This window comes from Eschrichtius robustus, chromosome 1 (assembly GCF_028021215.1).
Source record: "Eschrichtius robustus isolate mEscRob2 chromosome 1, mEscRob2.pri, whole genome shotgun sequence".
In the NCBI taxonomy this organism is placed as follows: domain Eukaryota; kingdom Metazoa; phylum Chordata; class Mammalia; order Artiodactyla; family Eschrichtiidae; genus Eschrichtius; species Eschrichtius robustus.
The window spans coordinates 95610210-95630170 of NC_090824.1; the positions used below are offsets into that span (position 1 = coordinate 95610210).

The window sequence follows — 19961 nt, forward strand, 5'->3', positions numbered from 1 at the left end:
TTTTCCTAAAACTGCCCTATAGTTTGTATTTCTTTTGACAAAATGCATTACAATTTAGTTTTGAGATTTTAGCGTCAGTTCCAGAGGTAAGTGGAGATACTTGTATCCTAGAAAAATCAATTTACAATTACCTGAAAAGTTATTGACTCATCTCCACTGTAAATTATACCAGTGTGGCCCGGAACCTTTGTTCGAATCACAGCCACAGGGGTCCTCCTCTGTGCTCCTGTGGGGTCATCCGAAAGAGTGATAGGATTTCAACCGAGATGTCCCCGTGGTTATCCTCAAGACTGTGTCCCCCGCCCCCTTTGAGAATAAACAACACTCCAGCTTGCACTCTTCAGTGTTGGAAGGAAATCGAACTCGCTGCCTTGCCCACCGCCTAGGGCGCAGCACTGAGCGGTGACCGTTACGGGCATCGTGATGCGGTTCCGTGGCTGTTGGGGCCCCTGAGATTAGAAGCCGGCGAGTCATGGCCGCGGGCTGCACCGCCCCAGGTAAATCGGCATAGCGCTGGGTCCGGACCTCGGAAAACCAGCGCCAGATGAAAGGTGAGGGTCGACAGAGGGAGGCAGAGGCAGCCGTAGGCAGCAGCGAGATTCAGGACGCCGAGTGCACAGCTTTCCGGGAGAACCCGGGCCTACGCCCGCCCGAGGGCTGTTGATGCGCCGCCTCCGTGCGCCCCTCGTCAGACGCCGGCGGTTACTGCTTCCGAGGTCATTTGACTGGGACGCGTCTTTCGGTGCAGACTTGGCGCGCGCCTGCAGGAGCGGCGCCAACCTGCGCCCAAACCCGGGCAAATGACTTCCCTCTGCCCTCGCTCAGTGCTCGGCTACCATTTCCTTCCGTCTTTGCTCCGCTCTGTGTTTAACGGCGCGCGCCAGGCAAGACCGGGGACGGAGGCCGCAGGGCTCTCCTGGCCAGGCTCGCCCCTGGATCCCGCCCCGCGGGGGGCCGTGCAGCTCCCGGCGCTCCGGCCGCTGACCAGCGCCCGCAGTCTGAGCCGAGGTTGCCGCAGCGCCAGTAATGTCGGGGCCCAGGCTGGAAGAACACAGCGTGGGGAAGCTGGGAGCCAGCAAGCCAACAGTCAGGACCCGAGGCAGCCCTTGGGCTTTGGGCGTTGGGGGGGAGTGGGAGGGACCGCAGCCCCAGCGGCGCGGGAGCGAGTTCATTCGCGTCTCCTCATGGGGAAGGGGAATGGTTTTCTATTTTGGGGTGAGGGCAAGGCCAGAGAAGCTGCCACTAACTTTGGATCCATGCATTGAGTTTGGAAAGCTTTAAAAGGCTCAGTGCTTTCTGTTCCCAGATCTCTTCCGAGGAGGATTTCCAGCCCCAAATTTGAGACCCATCTCCCCTCTCAGCCAGAACCGTGGGCTCGTCCGAGGGGGTGGGGGTGGGGGTGGGGCGGGGCGGGGAGTTGTTGGCGGGAAGTTTAGAAACGGCGCGCTGCACTCATCCTGCTCTCTCCTGTTCCCTCGTGCTCACATTCTGCCCTGCCATGCCCTGCTCTCAAGAGGCACAAGTCATCTCCCCCAGCAAACGGGCCCGGCCTGCGGAGGAGGGCGGCATGCGGCTCCGCTTTGTCCGGCTTTCGGAGCACGCCACCGCTCCGACCAGGGGGTCCGAGCGCGCCGCGGGCTATGACCTATACAGGTGAGTGGGCGCCCTGTCCGCCCGCGTCCGCGAGGAAGGCCGGCCCGGGCGAAGAGGCTGAGAGGGCCGCCTTCTGTCCCGTCATCCTTATCTCTCGCGGAGAAGTCCCAGTTCCCGAGATATAGCGCTCTCAGCTTAGCTTACATTCCAGCCCGCTGCTGCCAAAGCTTGAAACAGCCGCTTAAAAGTACAGAAACAAACGCTTTTTGCATTATATAGGGTTTCTGCCTTTTTTTAATGTTGAAAATTTTAGCTTTCCTCTTTAGCATAAATTAAATACGGATTTGGGCAGAGTGTGGAGTGGTAAATACCAATGAATGTCCGCCCAGGTGTTATTTATTTTGCAACATTTATTGCGCCCTTTCTAAGTGGAAAGTAGAGATGAAGAAGGCCCACTTTGGCCTTCAAGGAGTGGCCTGAGAGTGATGCTGTGCTCAGTAGAAAGAAATGCCACAGTAGGAGCCTAGGTTCTTAGGTAATAAGGTAGCTAAGAAAGATTAATGAAAGTTGCTTCTGCCTTTAAGGGTTAGTAACATTTCTCTATATGTCCGTATTTAGGTTCACTCCGAGGACTGGAAATTTCCAAAAGGGTCCAAATATGAAAAGCAGGGATGTTGGTAATACTACCACCTTCTCTCGTGTACAGCACTTTTTACCTGTACTAAAAACTGGCACATGTGCTATTGTATTTAATACTCAACAACAATCCTGAAGTAGATGAGTGGTACTTTTTACAGATGTGGGAGTTTGTGAAGAGATGAATTGATTGCCCAAGGGCTTGAATATAATAGAATTTTTGACCCTGAATTCAGTGCTTTTTTTCCCACTTGACTACTGTCCCCAGTTCTTAGAACCATTAAGGTAGGTGAAAAGTGATATTGGGGAGGAGGGGGTGTTGATTACATGACTAAATCCCAAGCCTTAGGATTTATTTTAAAGCATCCCAGATAATTCTAATGTGAGAACCACTGGTCTAAGTCATAAGTACCACAGAAGGGAAGAAAGGAGTATGTGATGATAGTGGGAGAAAAGAAGGAAAAAGAAAAGTGAGGTATAGACTGTTGTAGCTGAAATGGATATAGTTCAGTCCCTTACTTTCATGAATAAAAGTAGAGTGATGTACATTGACTACACCATATCTGGGCGCTGTTGTGAGTCTTAGGAGAGACTTCGATTTAAGATACTTTGTAAGCATCCTCCTAACACAGGTGACTTTCTGTATACTGAAATAGACATGGAAATATCTCTTCGATAAATTATAGAGTTTTAACTATTTCAAGAGAGGAAATTCCAATGAAAGAAGTAAAAATATAGCACCACTTTACCAGTCTTAATTAAGGGCTCAAAAGTAACTTCCAGTTCTGCTTATTGTAAAATCTCTTAAATTTCTATCAAGGAGAGGGCTACAGTAATAACAAAGTAGCAGTATTTGGTGGGTGGACCTTAGAGAATCAGTTCCTCAGTAGTGTCCATCTCCAGGGCCTGTTCACAGTGGTCAGCTCTCTCCCTCAGCCAGTGAAGTTCATGGCCACCGCTTGGTAAGCTTGGTATACTACCAAGACCAGAACAGATGCAACACAGCTGAACCTACCCCCTGCCCACCACCACCATTTATGTTGGCCATCTATTTTCTCCTTTCCTTCTACATGTTTTCCCTAATGATTAGAGGATTGTTGTGAGAATAAAATGAGTTATACAAAGCAATCAGAACTGTGCCTGGCACACAGTAAGGGCTTAATAAATGTTAGCTATTATTTGCTATTATCTACCCTTCTTTCTTGGTTCTTTATTTTCCTCTTTTCATACCATGTTAGTGAAGCATGTACCTTTTAAAGTCTGCCTTTCAGCCCCCTCCTGCTAAATAATTACCTCAATTTGCCAACAAAATTTTGTTCAGGGGAGAATACATTTACATGTCACCTCTTTCACCAAAAAATGCACAGAGGATTACTATATCTAAATACCAGTTATCTTTCATTATTTTCCTAGTGCCTATGATTACACAGTACCACCTATGGAGAAAGCCCTTGTGAAAACAGACATTCAGATAGCTCTTCCTTCTGGGTGCTATGGGAGAGTAGGTAAGTGATTTGAGACACAGGTAACTCCTTGTCAGGCTCTTCCTTTGTGATATGTTCTTTCATCTTAGTTTCATTTGGGGTATAAATGAGGGAAGGGGTATTGCTCGGCCTGTGTCCTAAAATAAAGACGTGCCACCTGTGATGGCAATTGCAGTCATTTGAAAACTTTCCTTTACATATCTACTTTTGTCTCTATCGCTTTGTTTTTTTTTTTTTTATTCTTTCAATTCCTTTACTTAAGCTTTTAGGACACTCACATTGGCCCAGGAGGTTGTTTTCACAACTACTCACTGTGAGAAAAAGTGAAAGTATAGGTGATTTTTAACTGGTGCTTTTTCCAGTCTTACCACCAACTCCCCCTTCAAGGATCAGATTGCATATGAAGTCAGATTTCTTTGTGAAGGTGGTATTTGTTTTATAAGAAAAAAGAGGCAGGCTCAGGATAATGGCACATGGCATCTTATGAGAGTAAAGTTTCTAACCCCTGAAAACATCAGGCCCCTTAGCCTTTCCCCCTTTGGGTATCCTCTCATGGGGTGTGCTAGGTAAGGGATGCACTTCAGTGCACTAGAGAGAAATGCCTCACAGTGGGAGGAGAGAGGACAAAATGCAGGGCAGGTCAACAGGTTTGACTTTTCTGCCCCGAGTCAGTTGTCACTATAGAAAGAGTTTAAAACTTCTTTTCAAGAGCATAATTACTTGCTAACTTCAGAGTAAACATAAAGGAGCAAATGGAACTGTGATCCCCGGGGGAATCTTGTTAGCCATGAGTCAGAGAACTGCTAATACTTCAGCCTTTAAAAGAAAAATGAGATGAGCTCTCTCTTCATCTCTTTTTGGCAGCACTGACTGTATTTTTAGTGTATTTTTTGGGGGGGGGCAGTTAGGAGATGGGGTGAAATAACAGTGAAGGCAGGAAGGTGTAGCATTTATTGACAAAGTGCCTGATTTAGGTTATTCTGGAATAAAATACTAGAAGTTAAGGTAATTAATGGTAGGTCTGATGCTCAAGTCAGCAAGAATAAGGTATAAACTTAGCTTCTTACTCTGGTTCATATGTTTCATACAAACATGTCTTTTGGCATCTGAATTATGAGTAGAAGTTCCAAGTTCTAGGCTAAGCTCTGCTACTCTGTGGTTGCGTTTATGCCTCTCTCTCTCTCTCTCTCTGCCTTCTTCCCAGTATGATGTTCCCATCCTGCATGTTCCCATGTATGTCTGTTCCCATACTGCAACATGCTCTGATTTCCTACCTTAAAATAAAAGTCCTCTTCCTCTGCCCCATGTCCCTGCCAGCTACCATCCTCCCTTTGTGACCAGACGTCTGGACAGAGTTGTCTACAGTTGTCCCCACTTGTTCACCTCCCAGTTCATTCCAGCGGTCCACAGCTTCCCCACCATAGATCCTCAGTTGCCTAAAGACATGCTGGAGTGGTTTAACTTGGTTTTGAATCAAACCTTGTCAACATTTTCTAAACTGTTCTTTTCTACTTTGGTAATACAATGTGATAAATACATGTTTAATTCAGAGCCATCTGCTAAGATTAAGATTCAGATACGGATGTTATAGGAGATGAGAGCGACATGCTTAAATTCTGTCAATTATATTCAGTATTGCCCTTCCCTCTTAAGACAGTCAATTTCTCCTTTTTTGTTTTGTAGCTCCACGTTCTGGCTTGGCTGCAAAACACTTCATAGATGTAGGAGGTAATACATTTACATTTTTATTCTGTAAATATTTGCAAGTGCTTACTTTGTCTTTGCTTAAGAGGCAGTAATCAAATGACAAATTTTATTTTTATCATCAAGAAAAGAAAATGATTTTTGTTGTGTCTTGCCTTTTAGAAATTTCTGTCTCTGAAGTTACAGCTATGATATAGTTTTAAATGCTATTTGAGTATGTCTAATTTTTTAATGACCATTATGTGAAATGCATGTTATTTTCCTAATAAGCTAGACACTATCTGACAGATAGGATTTTGCCTTGGTTTAGTGATAATCAGCATTTAGTCCAAAAATGACTCTATTCATAGAAGGAAGTTTGTTATTATAAGGAAAGGAAAAGCTTTTATATCATTATTTAAGCAACTGTAGTGAGTGCTTCTCTAACAAGACATCCTGGCCCTCGGATAAGTGCATATGCTAAATTCTCCACCTCTTGCCGTTTTTACAAAGCTACTTTTTAACAGACCAGGAAACTGGCTTAGAAATGAGCCCAAGTTGGGACTTCCCTGGCGGCCCAGTGGTTAAGAATCCGCCTGCCAATGCAGGGGATACGGGTTCGAGCCCTGGTCCAGGAAGATCCCACATGCCGTGGAGCAACTAAGCCCGTGCGCCACAACTACTGAGCCTGCACTCTAGAGCCCGTGAGCCACAACTACTGAGCCCACATGCCACAACTGCTGAAGCCCATGTGCTCTAGGGCCCATGCTCTGCAACAAGAGAAGCCCGCACATCGCAATGAAGAGTAACCCCCGCTCACCGCAACTAGAGAAAAGCCTACACACACCAACGATGACCCAGCACAGCCAAAAATAAATAAATGAATAAATTTATTAAAAAAAAAAGGAAATGAGCCCAAGTTGACACGTTAAAAACTGGAATCCATCCATATTATTCCAATCCCCTTGTTCTTTCCACTGCAGTTAAATACTGTGAATCACCCTGCCCCTTCCCTCCACCAGCGGAGCCCTGCCCTGAATTAGCTCACTGTTACCTGCACTTCAGGGGTTAACATGTGGCTGAGGCCTGTCCCTGGGCTGTCTCCCCATGGTGTCACTAGATGGTGCTGTGGGGCAAGTCGGGAGCCTAAAAGTAGGTCTTAGGGACTGAAGAGGAGCAGAGTTTGACTGAGATGGACGGACCTCGGGGGCTGAGGATTGCCTGGGTTCAGTTATGCTTGACTTTCAAAAATACTTTTACAAGGTCAGTATGGTCACTTAGGCCTATAACTTAAGGATGTAAAAGACTGTATGTATATATTTTTAAATAAATTTCAAAGGGTTGTGAAAGGAACATGAGCTTTGGAATAACAACAGGATTTGGGCCCCAGCTTTGTCACTAACAAGCTAGTTATTACTTAACTTTTCTGAGCCTCAGTTTCCTCATCTGTAACAATGAAAATTAGTGTGTTTGTCCCTGAAGGATGGGAAGATTGAATGATAATGTATCTAATATTTCCTGTCCCTTAGGGACTTATCAGATCTTTTATTTTTTAAATGGAAACTTTTTTTCCGACTTTGTTACTAATTTTTGCTCTGTTTAAAACAATCCTCTGAAAAAAATTCATGTAAAAGCAGTGGAAAGTTAGTTTGCCTGGTGGTTGGTGTGGTATTCACACAATCACATTGTGGTGTGTTCTTGGATGCACAGTATCTTAGAAATGTCTGTTAGGCACAAGTTTATCATAGTTGGCCACAGTTTTTATTTCAGAAGAGGGATGTTGTTAGAAATCCCAGGCTGTAAATAAGGGTCAAAGGGAAAAGTTGAGTATGCAGGATTCCGTTCAGAATTCACATCTGGTAGGTGTGGATAGTTTTCACTAAAGAGGGTTTCCAACAAATGACATGCCAAAGTCTTGACACAGTAAAACTTTTGCCTGAAGTCAGTTAATCACTCTGCCAGTTCCAATGCATGATTTTTCCGGTGATAACTTCAAAATACTTTCTGCTTTCTCATGAAGAGAAATATCCCTGATGTTTATGTCCCTTATGTAGAAAAGGAGTAAGTCTTGTGTTTTTCTTGAAGGTCAGTTTGCCTTTGAGTAATAAGTAATAAATGAACTTAGAACTATTAGATTTTTTTTTTATACTATTGGCATTCATACTTAAAAAAAAAGAAAGGCCTTTTTTTTGTTATACATTTTAATTGACTTCAAATGACTTCATTTCTTTTAGTTAAGGACTTTTCAAACTTTTGTGTGCCAAGCATAAAATCTAGGTAGATAATCTGGCTTTGCAGAATTCAAGACACCCAAACATGTAAGTGTGATAGGACTACTTTACAGATACATAGCAAAGGCCTTTACAAAAGGGAGTGTTTTTGTATGGTAGAAGATACCATAAAGTAAACAAATAAATACTTGCAAGTCATATGAAAAAGAGTTAAATATCCAAACAGATAAGAAAAAAACAAAACTGATCATAAAATGTACAAGAGGACGAGCAAATGTGCGATGAACATGAGGACGAAAAAAGCCGAGCCTCACTAGTCATCAGGGAAATGTAAATAAAGCCATGAGATACCATTTTTTACTCATCAGGTTGGCCAGAATTTAAAAGATTGCTACTATCTGGTACTGTCAGGGAGTTTGGAAATGGGCATTCTTAAATGTCGCTGATAGAAATTTGAATTGCTATACCTTTTTTGCAAAGTTATCTAGCGATATCTATTAAAATTTTAAATATACACACCCTTCAACCCAGGAAAGTGCTTTTTTGAAACTATTTGATGAGAATAAAAAACACTAATACTCAAGAACGTATGTAAAGGACTGCCTTGATTATTATGGGAAAAATGTGAAAACGACCTGAATGTCTGATGTTACATAAGAGAATAGTTAGAAATAACGGTGCTGTATTTCCATATCTTGGATCTAAAAGAATGACTTTTAGATATATTACTCCCCAAGGATATCAATAATATTTTAGGTGGAAAAAAATGTGTAAAATATATTATTGTAACATTGGCTACCTGAGGGAGGGTTGGGGAACATTATTGGCCTTTACTTCATATGTATTTGTACTATTTGGGTAATGAAACAAGAGTTCAGAAGTCAGCCCACATTGCCTTCATCTAATGCATTCTAGGTGAATGAGTGCTAGCCTGTACTTCAGCACTCCCACATGGAGATGCCAAGGCCTCGTGTGGTCATTTGTTCCGGCATGGGAGGCATGGAATGACCTGCTGCTGAGGGGTTCCTTCATTAACTCTGATCTAAACTGTTCCTGCAGCTGAAACTTTCTACATCTAGATAATATAGAAAACAGCTGGTCTCATTTTTATATCCATTCTTTCAATAAATATCAAGGACTAATTTAATGATCAACTGGCAGTGGGGAAAGATGCCAAGCTTCAGTATTTTTTGAATTGGTCAAAGTTTTATTGCTGTAGAACCAGAAAAGAATACTGTTTCCTTCAGTCTAGACATGATATGAACCACTTTCAGCCACTTTTATACTCACCCTTCTCACTGTTAAAAATGTGTTTATCTTTAATTCAAACTCTTAAAAGTGTTGTATCAGGAACCTTTTAAGAAGTGCTTAAGTTCAGTTTCACTGATCCCTAGTAATTCATGCGTAAACCACAGGGGTTCATTTAAACTTCTACTCTAATCCACTGGAAAAATCTAAAATGTTGGTTTTCTGAATATTTTTCCCCATGGTGGAACTTTTTAAAATTTTGCTTTTTTTTTACCCCTACATGAGAAAATTGAAAGGGGATGCTTACCCTTGTTCTAAAAAAGAAAAAAAAATTTTTTTCAGTTGACCTTCAAATAATTATGAGTCTGACCAACCAGCATTAGTGCCCATTGAGCTAAATTCCTGATTCTTTTTATTTTCTTTTCTCTTCTTTGATAAGAGTTTTGTTTTGTTTTTTAAAGAAGTGAGGTGTTAGTAAGAAGCTGTAAGATGTGACATGGAGGTACGTTTAATTAGATTCACATGAATCCTATCCAGCATTTTACAAACTGGGGGGAAAGAATTAACATGTATAAAAGGAGACAGGCACTGAGGGGGATGAAGGGGGTAGGAGAGTGACTGCTAACAGGTAGGGGGTTTCTTTTTGTGGTAATAAAAATGTTCTAAAATTGATTGTGGTCGTGTTTGCACAACTTTGATTATGCTAAGAACCGTTGAATTATGTCTCAATATTAAAAAAGGAAATGAGAAGGCCTGGTGCACCTATATTATCTGTGCTTGTGTTTATGGAAATGTTTTGGATTCTTGGACCAAAGATAAATGCTAGCAAGTCTGGTAAATGTACTTTTCTGGGCCAAGGCAGGGCCCTGGCTCAAGTTTCTCCCCTGCAAAGATTTGCTGCCTTTGTGTTTATAATCTCAAACAGGTACTAATTACACACGGTTCTGTGTAAAAGTGTACTCATTATTAAGCTTATGTGCTAATGTCTTCTGAGAGATCATGCTCTGAGAAAGGCTGGTAGCTTAAATTAAAAGGAGAAGAGGAATGTGAACTGAATGATTCAGCTCCATTTTCATTATAAAAATGGAATGTTCTGATATTTGCTAGACTGCTGCTTAACATTGACTTACTCTACTGCAGATCTTTAGGCTTTTTGACATTTTTATTTATGACTCAATCATATTTCAATCTGGATGTTAGTGGGAAGTTGCTACCAGGAGAAGCCTTTAAAACCCAAATCATAATTTTCTCCTAGTCTTTTGGGCAGGTGTGCCACAAATAGACAGTAGGATTGGAGAGAGCAATTCAGGATGACTTGTCTGAGATGCTAAGTGCCTACTCCCAATTTAGAGTAGGTAGTGGTCACCATTTGTAAGAATGACTGGTTGGAAAATTAGGACCACTTTCTTAATTCTTATTTGCATTTTAGTAATTTCTTAGTTTTGAGGCTTTACATAATACCAGAGCAAGATTCACATATTCGTTGTAAGGATAAAACTCTCAGAGCTACTTAGGAATGATTTTGAGGTAATCATATACCCTTAGTCTTTCGGTACCATAAACCAAGCTAATATTATTTTTCTTTTTTCTAGCTGGTGTCATAGATGAAGATTATAGAGGAAATGTTGGTGTTGTACTGTTTAATTTTGGCAAAGAAAAGTTCGAAGGTATGTCAAATACATGCAGTCACATAAGTGCAGTGAGTTTTCCAAGTTATGTATGTCTAAGTAACACATACTACTCTAATTCTCATTGTACTGTACAGGGCAGGATACAGAGAATGCCTCAATATCAGTAATAAATTGTTTTGTTTTTTTCCTTTGAAGTCAAAAAGGGTGATCGAATTGCACAGCTCATTTGTGAACGGATATTTTACCCAGAAATAGAGGAAGTTCAAGTAAGTATCATAAAAGCTGAATAGGGAATAAATGATATAACATCTTAAGTGAAGGAAAAATAAAATTTTGAGGATTTAATATGCTATTTGTAACTAAATACAGATCTTCCTCGACTTAACAATGGGATTACATCCCAATAAATCCATCATAACTTGAAAATATCTTAAGTTGAAAATGCACTTAATACATCTAACCTACTGAACATCATAGCTTAGCCTAGCCTAACTTAAACGTGCTCAGAATGCTTACGTTAACCTACAGTTGGACAAAAGGCATCTACCACAAAGCCTGTTTTATAAGAAAGTGTTGAATATCTCATGTAATTTATTGACTGCCATGCTGAAAGTGAAAAACAGAATGGTTGTATGAGTACAGAACAGCTGTGTTATCAGTGGTTCACCCTTGTGATGGCATGGGTGACTGGTGGCTACAGCTCGCTGCCATTGCCCAGCATCACAAGAGTATCACACCGTATACCACTAGTCCAGGAAAAGGTCAGAATTCAATATTTGGGGCACAGTTTTTACCGAATGCAAATCACTTTCGCACCATCATAAAGTCAAAAAATCATAAGTCAAACCATCCTAAGTTGGGGACCATCTGTAGTAGAAAATGTGACTAGTCCTATTTTAGGCAAAATTAAAATCTTAGTATTTCTTGAAATGTTTTCCATAGCTATTATACAGCATTACTTTGGATAATAAACCACTGAAATAGCCTGTGAAATTCTACTGTTCCCTTAGCTTTTTTGGAACTTATTCAATATTTTAATTTCTGAAACTTAAAAAATTTAATTTTCTGTAATCTCCTTTTTGAAACAATGGTATAGCAAGAATAAAAGTCTTACAAATTTGGAGCTGGAGAGAACTGAAAGAGGATCTGAAATTAACTACATGGCTTACTACCTTTATGTCTTTTCAGGTTTTAGATGACACTGAAAGGGGTTCAGGAGGTTTTGGTTCCACTGGAAATAATTAAAATTTATGCCAAGAACAGAAAATGAGAAAATATACTTTTTCCTTGAAAATAAAGACTTTGCTTAAAGTGTCTTGATGTTTTGCACTTCTGTAAACTTAACAGTTTTAGCTTCTAAAAATACTTGGTTCTCTTATGATCAAGGAAAGGATACCTCTGTTGGGATCACATAGAAACTTACTTCCTTGTGTTTTTCTGCATTTGACTGTTATATAAATCTGTGTGGTGACCCCACGCAGTTTCTTTTAAATTAAATGCACATCAGTTACCCCAAAACCTGTATTATTTAATTCGCTATATATTACCCCTTCAGTAACTTATTTTTTAATTGCTTTATATATCATAAGCAATGCCTTTCATTCAATAAATTTGAATTCTTTCACAGATACAAATTACTGTATAAACTGAACTGAAGGACAATAAAAAGAAGTTAAAATTATTCCTAATTCTTCCCTTCTCTTCAGTGATCTAAAAAATGTCTTTTTAAACTTAAGATTCTTTGTGAGGGTGGGAAGAAGAGAATCCTCAGTTTATTATTTTTATTTTTAGGTTTTTCCTTTTTTTTTAACCTCCCTTTTTTGTAGACCCTAGGTTAACTGGGTAGAGGTGTGTTTGTGAAAGGAAATGTAACTTGGGAATTTCCAGTTGGTTGGTTCTTCTGAATTTCATTCTATCAAGTAAACTGTAGTTATGTGAGTTTCCCTCACTGAAGTAGCAGTAATAGGCTGCATCCAAGAAAATATACAATTTAATAGGGATAAATAGATGTAAAGAGGTATGCTTAGGCCACTGGGTTTGTCCAAACCAAGTACCTTTGAGTAAGTCTCGGCAGCATGAATTAGCTTGAGTAACATCTATTGCAGCCTTCTTTTTGGTGTGCTTTCCTTTTGTGCATTTCCCAAACCCCTTTACACCAGGACTTTTTCAATCAGATGCACTAGTGTGAGACTCAAAAGGCATCATTTTGCAGGTGTGGGTCATACAGATGGAATGCTTCTGGAGCTGGCAGCTCTTTTGGCCACCCAGTTCCTGGAAACACAGGTTAGAGGTTTTTTTCTGTCCTTCTAGTGATTCTCTAGGCCATTTAATACCCTGCAGTGTAGTGTTTTCCATTACTCTGGAAATGTAACTATGGGTCACGATTCATTAGTGAGTCATGAAATCAACTCAGTGGGTCATAACTAGCATTAAAAAAAAAAAAATTGAAAAACTGCAGAGGACAACATGTCAGATGGGTAAATATTGTGAAGATTATTTGAATTATATATTTATGTGTGCATGTGTGTACTGGGTCATGGTATAAATTATTTCTGAAGTCAGTAAAATTTAAATAAATTCTTTTCTGCTAAACTAGCCAGTCAGGTTCTCTGAACCCTGACCAATACATAGTAACAGTTGAATAAGAACAAAGAGTATGATGTGACTACCAAGAGATATGGTCTTAGCTTACACTGTTAACATTAAGTCCACTATATTAAGCACTTACAAACTGCTCATTTCTTTCTCATAACATGCTTGTGGGAGAACAGATAAAACACTTTTTTTAATAGATAACAAAAATCGGCTCAGAGACATTTCAGCTAATGATGACCACTATTAAAATTCAGGTCCTGTGGCTTCAAAGCTCATGTTCTTTGCAGTATCTTCAGTCTTTCAAGTGGTAAACAGAATATAGAATGGAAGAGATGGTTAATGAAAATCTTCCTCTAGTTTGTTCATACCCGGAATATGTTTCCATCTTGGTACCATACTTGAAGGAAGATGCTCAGATCTGAAGCTACTCTAAAGTTAGAGACCAGAATGATATCCACGGGGGATAGATGAGAGACCTGGTGTAGAGTTTTTTTTGTCTTAAGTTTTGGTTTTTGTCTGGAGAAGTGTATTTGTTGGGATGGGAGGAATGGGGTGGGGGGTGGCAGAAGGTCCCAGGGATATAATAGATGTTCTTATAGTCTAAAGACTCAGGGAATTAGGCTTGTCATATGTGACCTGAGGGACTGAAGCTAGGATCAGTGAATTTAATCTATAGAAGAGAATGGCTGTGAGATAACAGAAAATAGATATTGGTCTCTGACCCCCTGGTGATAAGAATACTGGGAGCATCTCTTGTTCTATATTGGTCTTTGACCTCTGTTCCTGACACGGATGGCTCCTGAATGAGGGCTGGTCACTGGAAAGACGGACCGAGACATGATCAGAAGCTTAGAATTTTCAGTGCCCACCCCGTGCCCGCCCCCGCCCCGCCCATTCTCTTGTGAAGGGAGAAGGGCTGAAATTGGAAGTAATCATGGATCGTTCCTACGTGATGAAGCCTCCATAAAATCCCCAAAAGAATAGGGCTCAGAGAGCTCACAGGTTGCACTGGGAGAGTGGTGCGCCTGGACAGGTTATGGAAGCTCCGTGCCCCTTCCCATGTATCTTGCCCTCTGCACCTCTCCCATCTGTATTTTCACCTGTATCTTTTATCATATCCTTTTATAATAAACTAGTAAACATAAGTGTTTTCCTGAGTTCTGTGAACTGCTCTAGCAAATTAATCGACCCCAAGGAGAGGAGGTCTTTGGAATTTCTGTAGTTGGTCAGAAGCACAGGTGAAAACCTGAGCTTGCAGCTGGTGTCTGAAGTGGTGGTGGGAGGGATGGCTGGGGGAGAGTGGTCAGACTTATGGGACTGAGCCCTTAACCTGCGGTATCTGAGGCTATCTCCAAGTACACAGTGTCAGAATTGAGAAATTGTAGAACACGCAGCTGGTGTCAGAGAATTGCTTGGTGTGGGAAAAAGCTTGCACACGTTTGGTGCCCAGAAGTGAAGTGTTTTCTGTGAGTAGTAAAGGAGACTCACAGGGAGGAAAGATGTTAGGAAAGAACTAGGTTTTTCCCTACACAGGAAGGAAAAAAGCTGTTTTTCCTTAACAGTGGCATAGGGCAGACTCATGGAACTTGCCTAAAACAGTGAAAAAAGCAAAGAAAGTGCAAATGCCACATGGAAAAAGCAAGAAAAGGAAATGCCATGTGAAAGAGTACAATACAGTCTGTTGGGTTGGGATTATTGGAGACATCTTCTCTGTTATGTATGTAAAGTTCAAATATTTTATAATATTTTTACTTTGTTTTATTATGAAGTACAACGTTTAGAAAAGAGTATGAAACAAAAGTGGATGGAACAGTGAATAACTGCAGAATAGGAACACCTAAATAGTGGTCTGGACCAGTTTTCTAGGAAGTGAAACCCTATGTTAATAAGGCTTGGTTCCTGAGCTCATTTCAGCTTTGCCTTATTTCAATCAGCTAGATTCAGTTGGTAGCAAAGGAAAACCAGGAAGCAGCACTTTATTAGGGCAAGTCTTCCTTTCTGCTACAAAGGAAACCAGTTTTTTACTGATGACCAAAGAGAAGCATCATTTTCACATGTAGGGCTGCACTTTGATTATCAATTAACTACAAATTGAATAGCAATTACCATTCAGTTTCTTTCCAGGCAGAAACTAGGCAGTTTTCCTCTCCCTTGACAGTTCTGCCTCACTCACTAATGATGCCCACTATCCACCCCTGTCCTTGGTGCTGTATACATCAGAAGAGAAATAATCAGGGAGACTCCTACAAACTAATCTGATGCTCCTTCAGTTAATTTCCCTTGGTGGCTATCTGTAGAGGAAGCTACATACTAGTATTTAAACAGGCAGCCTAAATGAATGGGGGGATGCAGGTGGGGGAAGGCCCAAGATTTGAATTTCAGAGCACCTTCCCTACACAGTACAGTAAGTCCCCTATGTACGAACCTTCAAGTTGCAAGCTTTCAAAGATGCGAACATGCATTTGCATGTCCAATCACGTAAGTTAGTTCATGTGTCTGGCGTACATTGTCACGTATGTGCATCCTCTACAAGTGGTTTGCTTTTGTGTACTTTACAGTACTGTACAGAGCACAGTAGTACAGTATCTTTATTTCAAGCCCAGGATGTCCGGAAGCAAGCATAAAAGCAGCGGTGATGTAGCTGGTACTGCTAAGAAGTGCCAGGTATTGGAGGCCCAGAGAAAGGATGAAGAGAGACAAGAGGAAGAAGAAGTAACTGAAGAACTGAAGAGATTCATGACGCAGGAAATGGCAAGGGGATTTTCTTTATTTGAGGAGGCACTGTTAGTTTTTGAGGCACAGGACCTGAACACAGAACGGTGCACAAAGGTTGCAGCAGCCATTCAGAATGCAATCCAGTGCTACTGTGTCATCTACGACGAGAAAAAAAGAGCTACTACCCAGACACCACTGGATCGTTTTTTCAAGAAGGTAAATAGAATTGAATCCAGCAAGGAACCAGAACCTCTGCCATCAACGTCAGGCATGAGTGAAATTGCATCTTGCCCTCCGTCTCCTATTGCTGACGATCCTTCAGCTCTACCATCTCCCACCTCCTCTCCCTCCTCCAGTCAGTAACTCTTCTTGCTTGTTCACTCGATGCCAGCCCCTGTATGCCAGCTGTTGTGCTATACTACTGTATTTTTCAAGGTACTGTACTGTAAGATTAAAAATGTTATATTTTTTGTGTTTGTTTTTTATGTATTATTTGTGTGAAAAGTATTATAAACCTATTACAATCCTCTGCTGTATAGCTGATTGTTAGTTAGTTAGTTGGGTATCTAGGCTAACTTTGTTGGACGTAGGAACAAATTGGACTTATGAACGCGCTCTCAGAACGGAACTCGTGTGTATGTAGGGAATGTACTGTATTTCTTGCCACGTGACCATCTCCATCCCACCTGGCAGGAGATGTCAAATGATTATTTCCTCAAATTCATTTTCCATCTTATCAGTGAAAGAATGAGAAGACTAGAGGGCTGAGATATGTAGGTACTTGGAGTTTTGTGTTTGGGGTTAATGGACCTTGGACATATTAACATAATTACATAAGTACTGAGTCCAAGTTGTCATATAGACCATTCTCAGCAGGGCTCCTACCTACCCCGATCCTCTTGCTTTGACCATCCCCAAATCACACTTGATCCAACTTCTCATTTGCTCTTCTTTCCCCACTTCAACTCCAGCAGTGGTCCTTGTTAGGAGAGCACCAACACACCAACACACACACCCCCCAACCCCCACCCCTCACAACTTTCTTTTCCTACTGCTAACCTCTACTACATATACCCTTAAGGTAATGGTGATAGATTGAGTTACAAGAATTGACAATTACAGAGGACAGAAATCATCTGGGCCAAAATTCAACGATAATTTTTGTAGTAATAATTATAGATTCAGAGAGCATCCCTGGATGCAGAGAAAGCTTTACATGCAAAATCCACGCTAAGAGGCATGTAATCACTCAAGTAAAGGTAATACTGTGATCTTTGATTAGGCATTTGGAGCCATTTTATCTTCTGCTCATTAGTGTAAAATATACTATTTTTGTAACTGACCTGATCCTTTTAGCTGAGAAATACCCTCTAGTATTGTATCATCATCCTGAGAAGAGAGGTGAGGTGGGGAGGAACAATTTCTCAAAAGTGAAAGTAAAATGCCTTTTGCTGAAAAGACATCTCCATTTGGATGGATTGTGTACACAGTGTTTTGACATTGCTCTCTTTTTTTAAAAATTTATTTATGTTTGGCTGTGTTGGGTCTTCATTGCTGCACACAGGGTTTCCCTAGTTGCGGTGAGCAGGGGCTACTCTTTGTTGCGGTGCACAGGCTTCTCATTGCGGTGGCTTCACTTTTTGCGGAGCACTGGCTCTAAGCACGTGGGCTTCAGTAGTTGCAGCACACGGGCTCGTAGTTGTGGCTCACAGGCTCTAGAGCACAGGCTCAGTAGTTGTAGCGCACGGGGCTCAGTTGCTCAGCGGCATGTGGGATCTTCCCAGACCAGGGAGGAAACCCGTGTCCCCTGCATTTGCAGGAGGATTCTCAACTACTGCGCCACCAGGGAAGCCCTGACATTGCTCTTTTACTTACTGAAAAGAGAATGAGAAAAGGGAAAAATATAAATGAAACTGAAATTTTCACTGAGGGAATCTTCTCAAGAAGTATATGAAGAAAAATATATTAAAAATGGTCGGACCTTCAAGATGGCGGAAGAGTAAGACGTGGAGACCACCTTGCTCCCCACAAATACATCAAAAATACATCTACATGTGGAACAACTACAGAACACCTACTGAACGCTGGCAGAAGACCTGACTTCCCAAAAGGCAAGAAACTCCCCACATACCTGGGTAGGGCAAAAGAAAAAAGAAAAAAAAAGACAAAATAATAGGGACAGGACCTGCACCTCTGGGTGGGAGCCGTGAAGGAGGAAAAGTTTCCACACACTAGGAAGCCCCTTCACTGGAGGAGACAGTGGGTAGTGGGGGGGAAGCTTTGGAGGCATGGAGGAGAGCATGGCAACAGGGGTGCAGAGGGCAAAGCAGAGAGACTCACACACAGAGGATTGGTGCTGAACAGCACTCACCAGCCCGAGAGGCTTGTCTGCTCACCCACTGGCTGAGATGGGTGGGGGCTGGGAGCTGAGGCTCGGGCTTCGAAGGTCAGTTCCCAGGGAGAGGACTGGGGTTGCCTGCGTGAACACAGCCTGAAGGGGGCTAGTGCGCCACAGCTAGCCGGGAGGGAATCTGGGAAAAAGTCTGGAACTGCCTAAGAGGCAAGAGACCACTGTTTCGGTGTGGGCGAGGAGAGGGAATTCAGAGCACTGCCTAAACGAGCTCCAGAGACGAGTGCGAGCCATGGCTATCAGTGCGGACACCAGAGACGGGCATGAAACGTTAAGGCTGCTGCTGCAGCCACCAAGAAGCCTGTGTGCAAGCACAGGTCACTATCCACACCTCCCGTCCCAGGAGTCTGTGCAGCCTGCCACTGCCAGGGTCCCGTGATCCAGGGACAACTTCCCTGGGAGAACACATGGCGCGCCTCAGGCTGCTGCAACGTCATAATGGCCTCTGCCGCTGCAGGCTCACCCCGCATTCCATGCCCCTCACTCCCCGCGGCCTGAGTGAGCCAGAGCCCCCTAATCAGCTGCTACTTTAACCCCATCCTGTCTGGGTGAAGAACAGATGCCCGCAGGTGACCTACATGCAGAGGCGGGGCCAAATCCAAAGCTGAACCCCAGGAGCTATGCAAACAAAGAAGAGAAAGGGAAAACTCTCCCAGCAGCCTCAGGAGCAGCAGATTAAATCTCCACAATCAACTTGATGTCCCCTGCATCTGTGGAATACCTGAGTAGACAACGAACCATCCCAAAATTGAGGTGGTGGACTTGGGGAGCAATGATATATATATTTTTTTCCTTTTTCTCTTTTTGTGAGTGTTCTTACAACACCATAAATGAAACTAAAAATTCTCCACAAGGAATCAATAGCAAAATGACCGAGGCAGAAGAACAGATAAGTGACCTGGAAGATAAAATACTGGAAATAACTATTGCAGAGCAGAATAAGGAAAAAGAATGGAAGAATTGAGGACAGTCTCAGAGACCTCTGGGACAACATTAAACACACCAACATTTGAATTATAGGGGACCCAGAAGAAGAAGAGAAAAAGAAAGGGACTGAGAAAATATTTGAAGAGATTATAGTTGAAAACTTCCCTAATGTGGGAAAGGAAATGGTTAATCAAGTCCAGGAAGCACGGAAAGTCCCATACAGGATAATTCCAAAGAGAAACACACGAAGACACATAATAACCAAGCTATCAAAAATTAAATACAAAGAAAAAATATTAAAAGCAGAAAGGGAAAAACAACAAATAACATACAAGGGAATCCCCATAAAGTTAACAGCCGATCTTTCAGCAGATATTCTGCAAGCCAGAAGGGAGTGGCAGGACATATTTAAAGTGATGAAATGGAAAAACCTACAACCAAGATTACTCTACCCATCAAGGATCTCATTCAGATGTGACGGAGAAATTAAAACATTTACAGACAAGCAAAAGCTAAGAGAATTCAGCATCACCAAACCAGCTTTAAAACAAATGCTAAAGGAACTTCTCTAGGCAGGAAACACAAGAGAAGGAAAAGACCTACAATAACAAACCCAAAACAATTAAGAAAATGGTAATAGGAACATACATATTGATAACTACCTTAAATGTAAACGGATTAAATGCTCCCACCAAAAGACATAAACTGGCTGAATGGATACAAAAACAAGACCCATATATATGCTGTCTACAAGAGACTCAATTCAGACCTAGGGACACATACAGACTGAAAGTGAGGGGATGGAAAA

At 41.8% G+C, this 19961-nt stretch overlaps 1 protein-coding gene and 2 long non-coding RNA genes across 7 annotated transcripts in view; 2 read left to right on the forward strand and 1 right to left on the reverse strand.

Annotated features, from left to right (window-relative positions):
- Positions 1–1111, reverse strand: part of LOC137769351 (uncharacterized) — a 141837-nt gene extending 140726 nt beyond the window's left edge. For all 3 annotated transcript variants that reach the window (XR_011074954.1, XR_011074955.1, XR_011074949.1), the window contains exon 1: positions 132–1111. This is a non-coding gene — a long non-coding RNA (uncharacterized lncRNA). The remainder of the gene's footprint in view (positions 1–131) is intronic.
- DUT (deoxyuridine triphosphatase) lies at positions 720–11804 on the forward strand. 3 transcript variants are annotated; one of them, XM_068551105.1, is made up of 7 exons: positions 720–1086; positions 1515–1653; positions 3643–3734; positions 5397–5441; positions 10468–10542; positions 10702–10772; positions 11695–11804. In XM_068551105.1, the coding sequence occupies exons 1-7, from the start codon at positions 801–803 to the stop codon at positions 11749–11751; spliced, it is 765 nt and encodes a 254-aa protein (XP_068407206.1). In that variant the 5' UTR covers positions 720–800; the 3' UTR covers positions 11752–11804. The 3 variants fall into 3 exon arrangements, with proteins under 3 accessions (XP_068407206.1, XP_068407211.1, XP_068407220.1); XM_068551110.1 differs by having other exon boundaries at positions 720–1023; XM_068551119.1 differs by having other exon boundaries at positions 720–1008.
- Positions 11805–12488: 684 nt separating this feature from the next.
- Positions 12489–16284, forward strand: LOC137759555 (uncharacterized). Its single transcript, XR_011073112.1, has 2 exons — positions 12489–12789; positions 15700–16284. It is a non-coding gene; the product is annotated as an uncharacterized lncRNA (long non-coding RNA).
- Positions 16285–19961: the final 3677 nt, after the last annotated feature.

Coding starts and splice junctions, on each gene's coding strand:
- DUT (XM_068551105.1), top strand. CDS start 801: ATGACTTCCCTCTGCCCTCGCTCAGTGCTCGGCTACCATTTCCTTCCG. Junction 1,654..3,642: donor GCGGGCTATGACCTATACAG/GTGAGTGGGCGC, acceptor TTATTTTCCTAG/TGCCTATGATTACACAGTAC. Junction 5,442..10,467: donor ACACTTCATAGATGTAGGAG/GTAATACATTTA, acceptor TCTTTTTTCTAG/CTGGTGTCATAGATGAAGAT.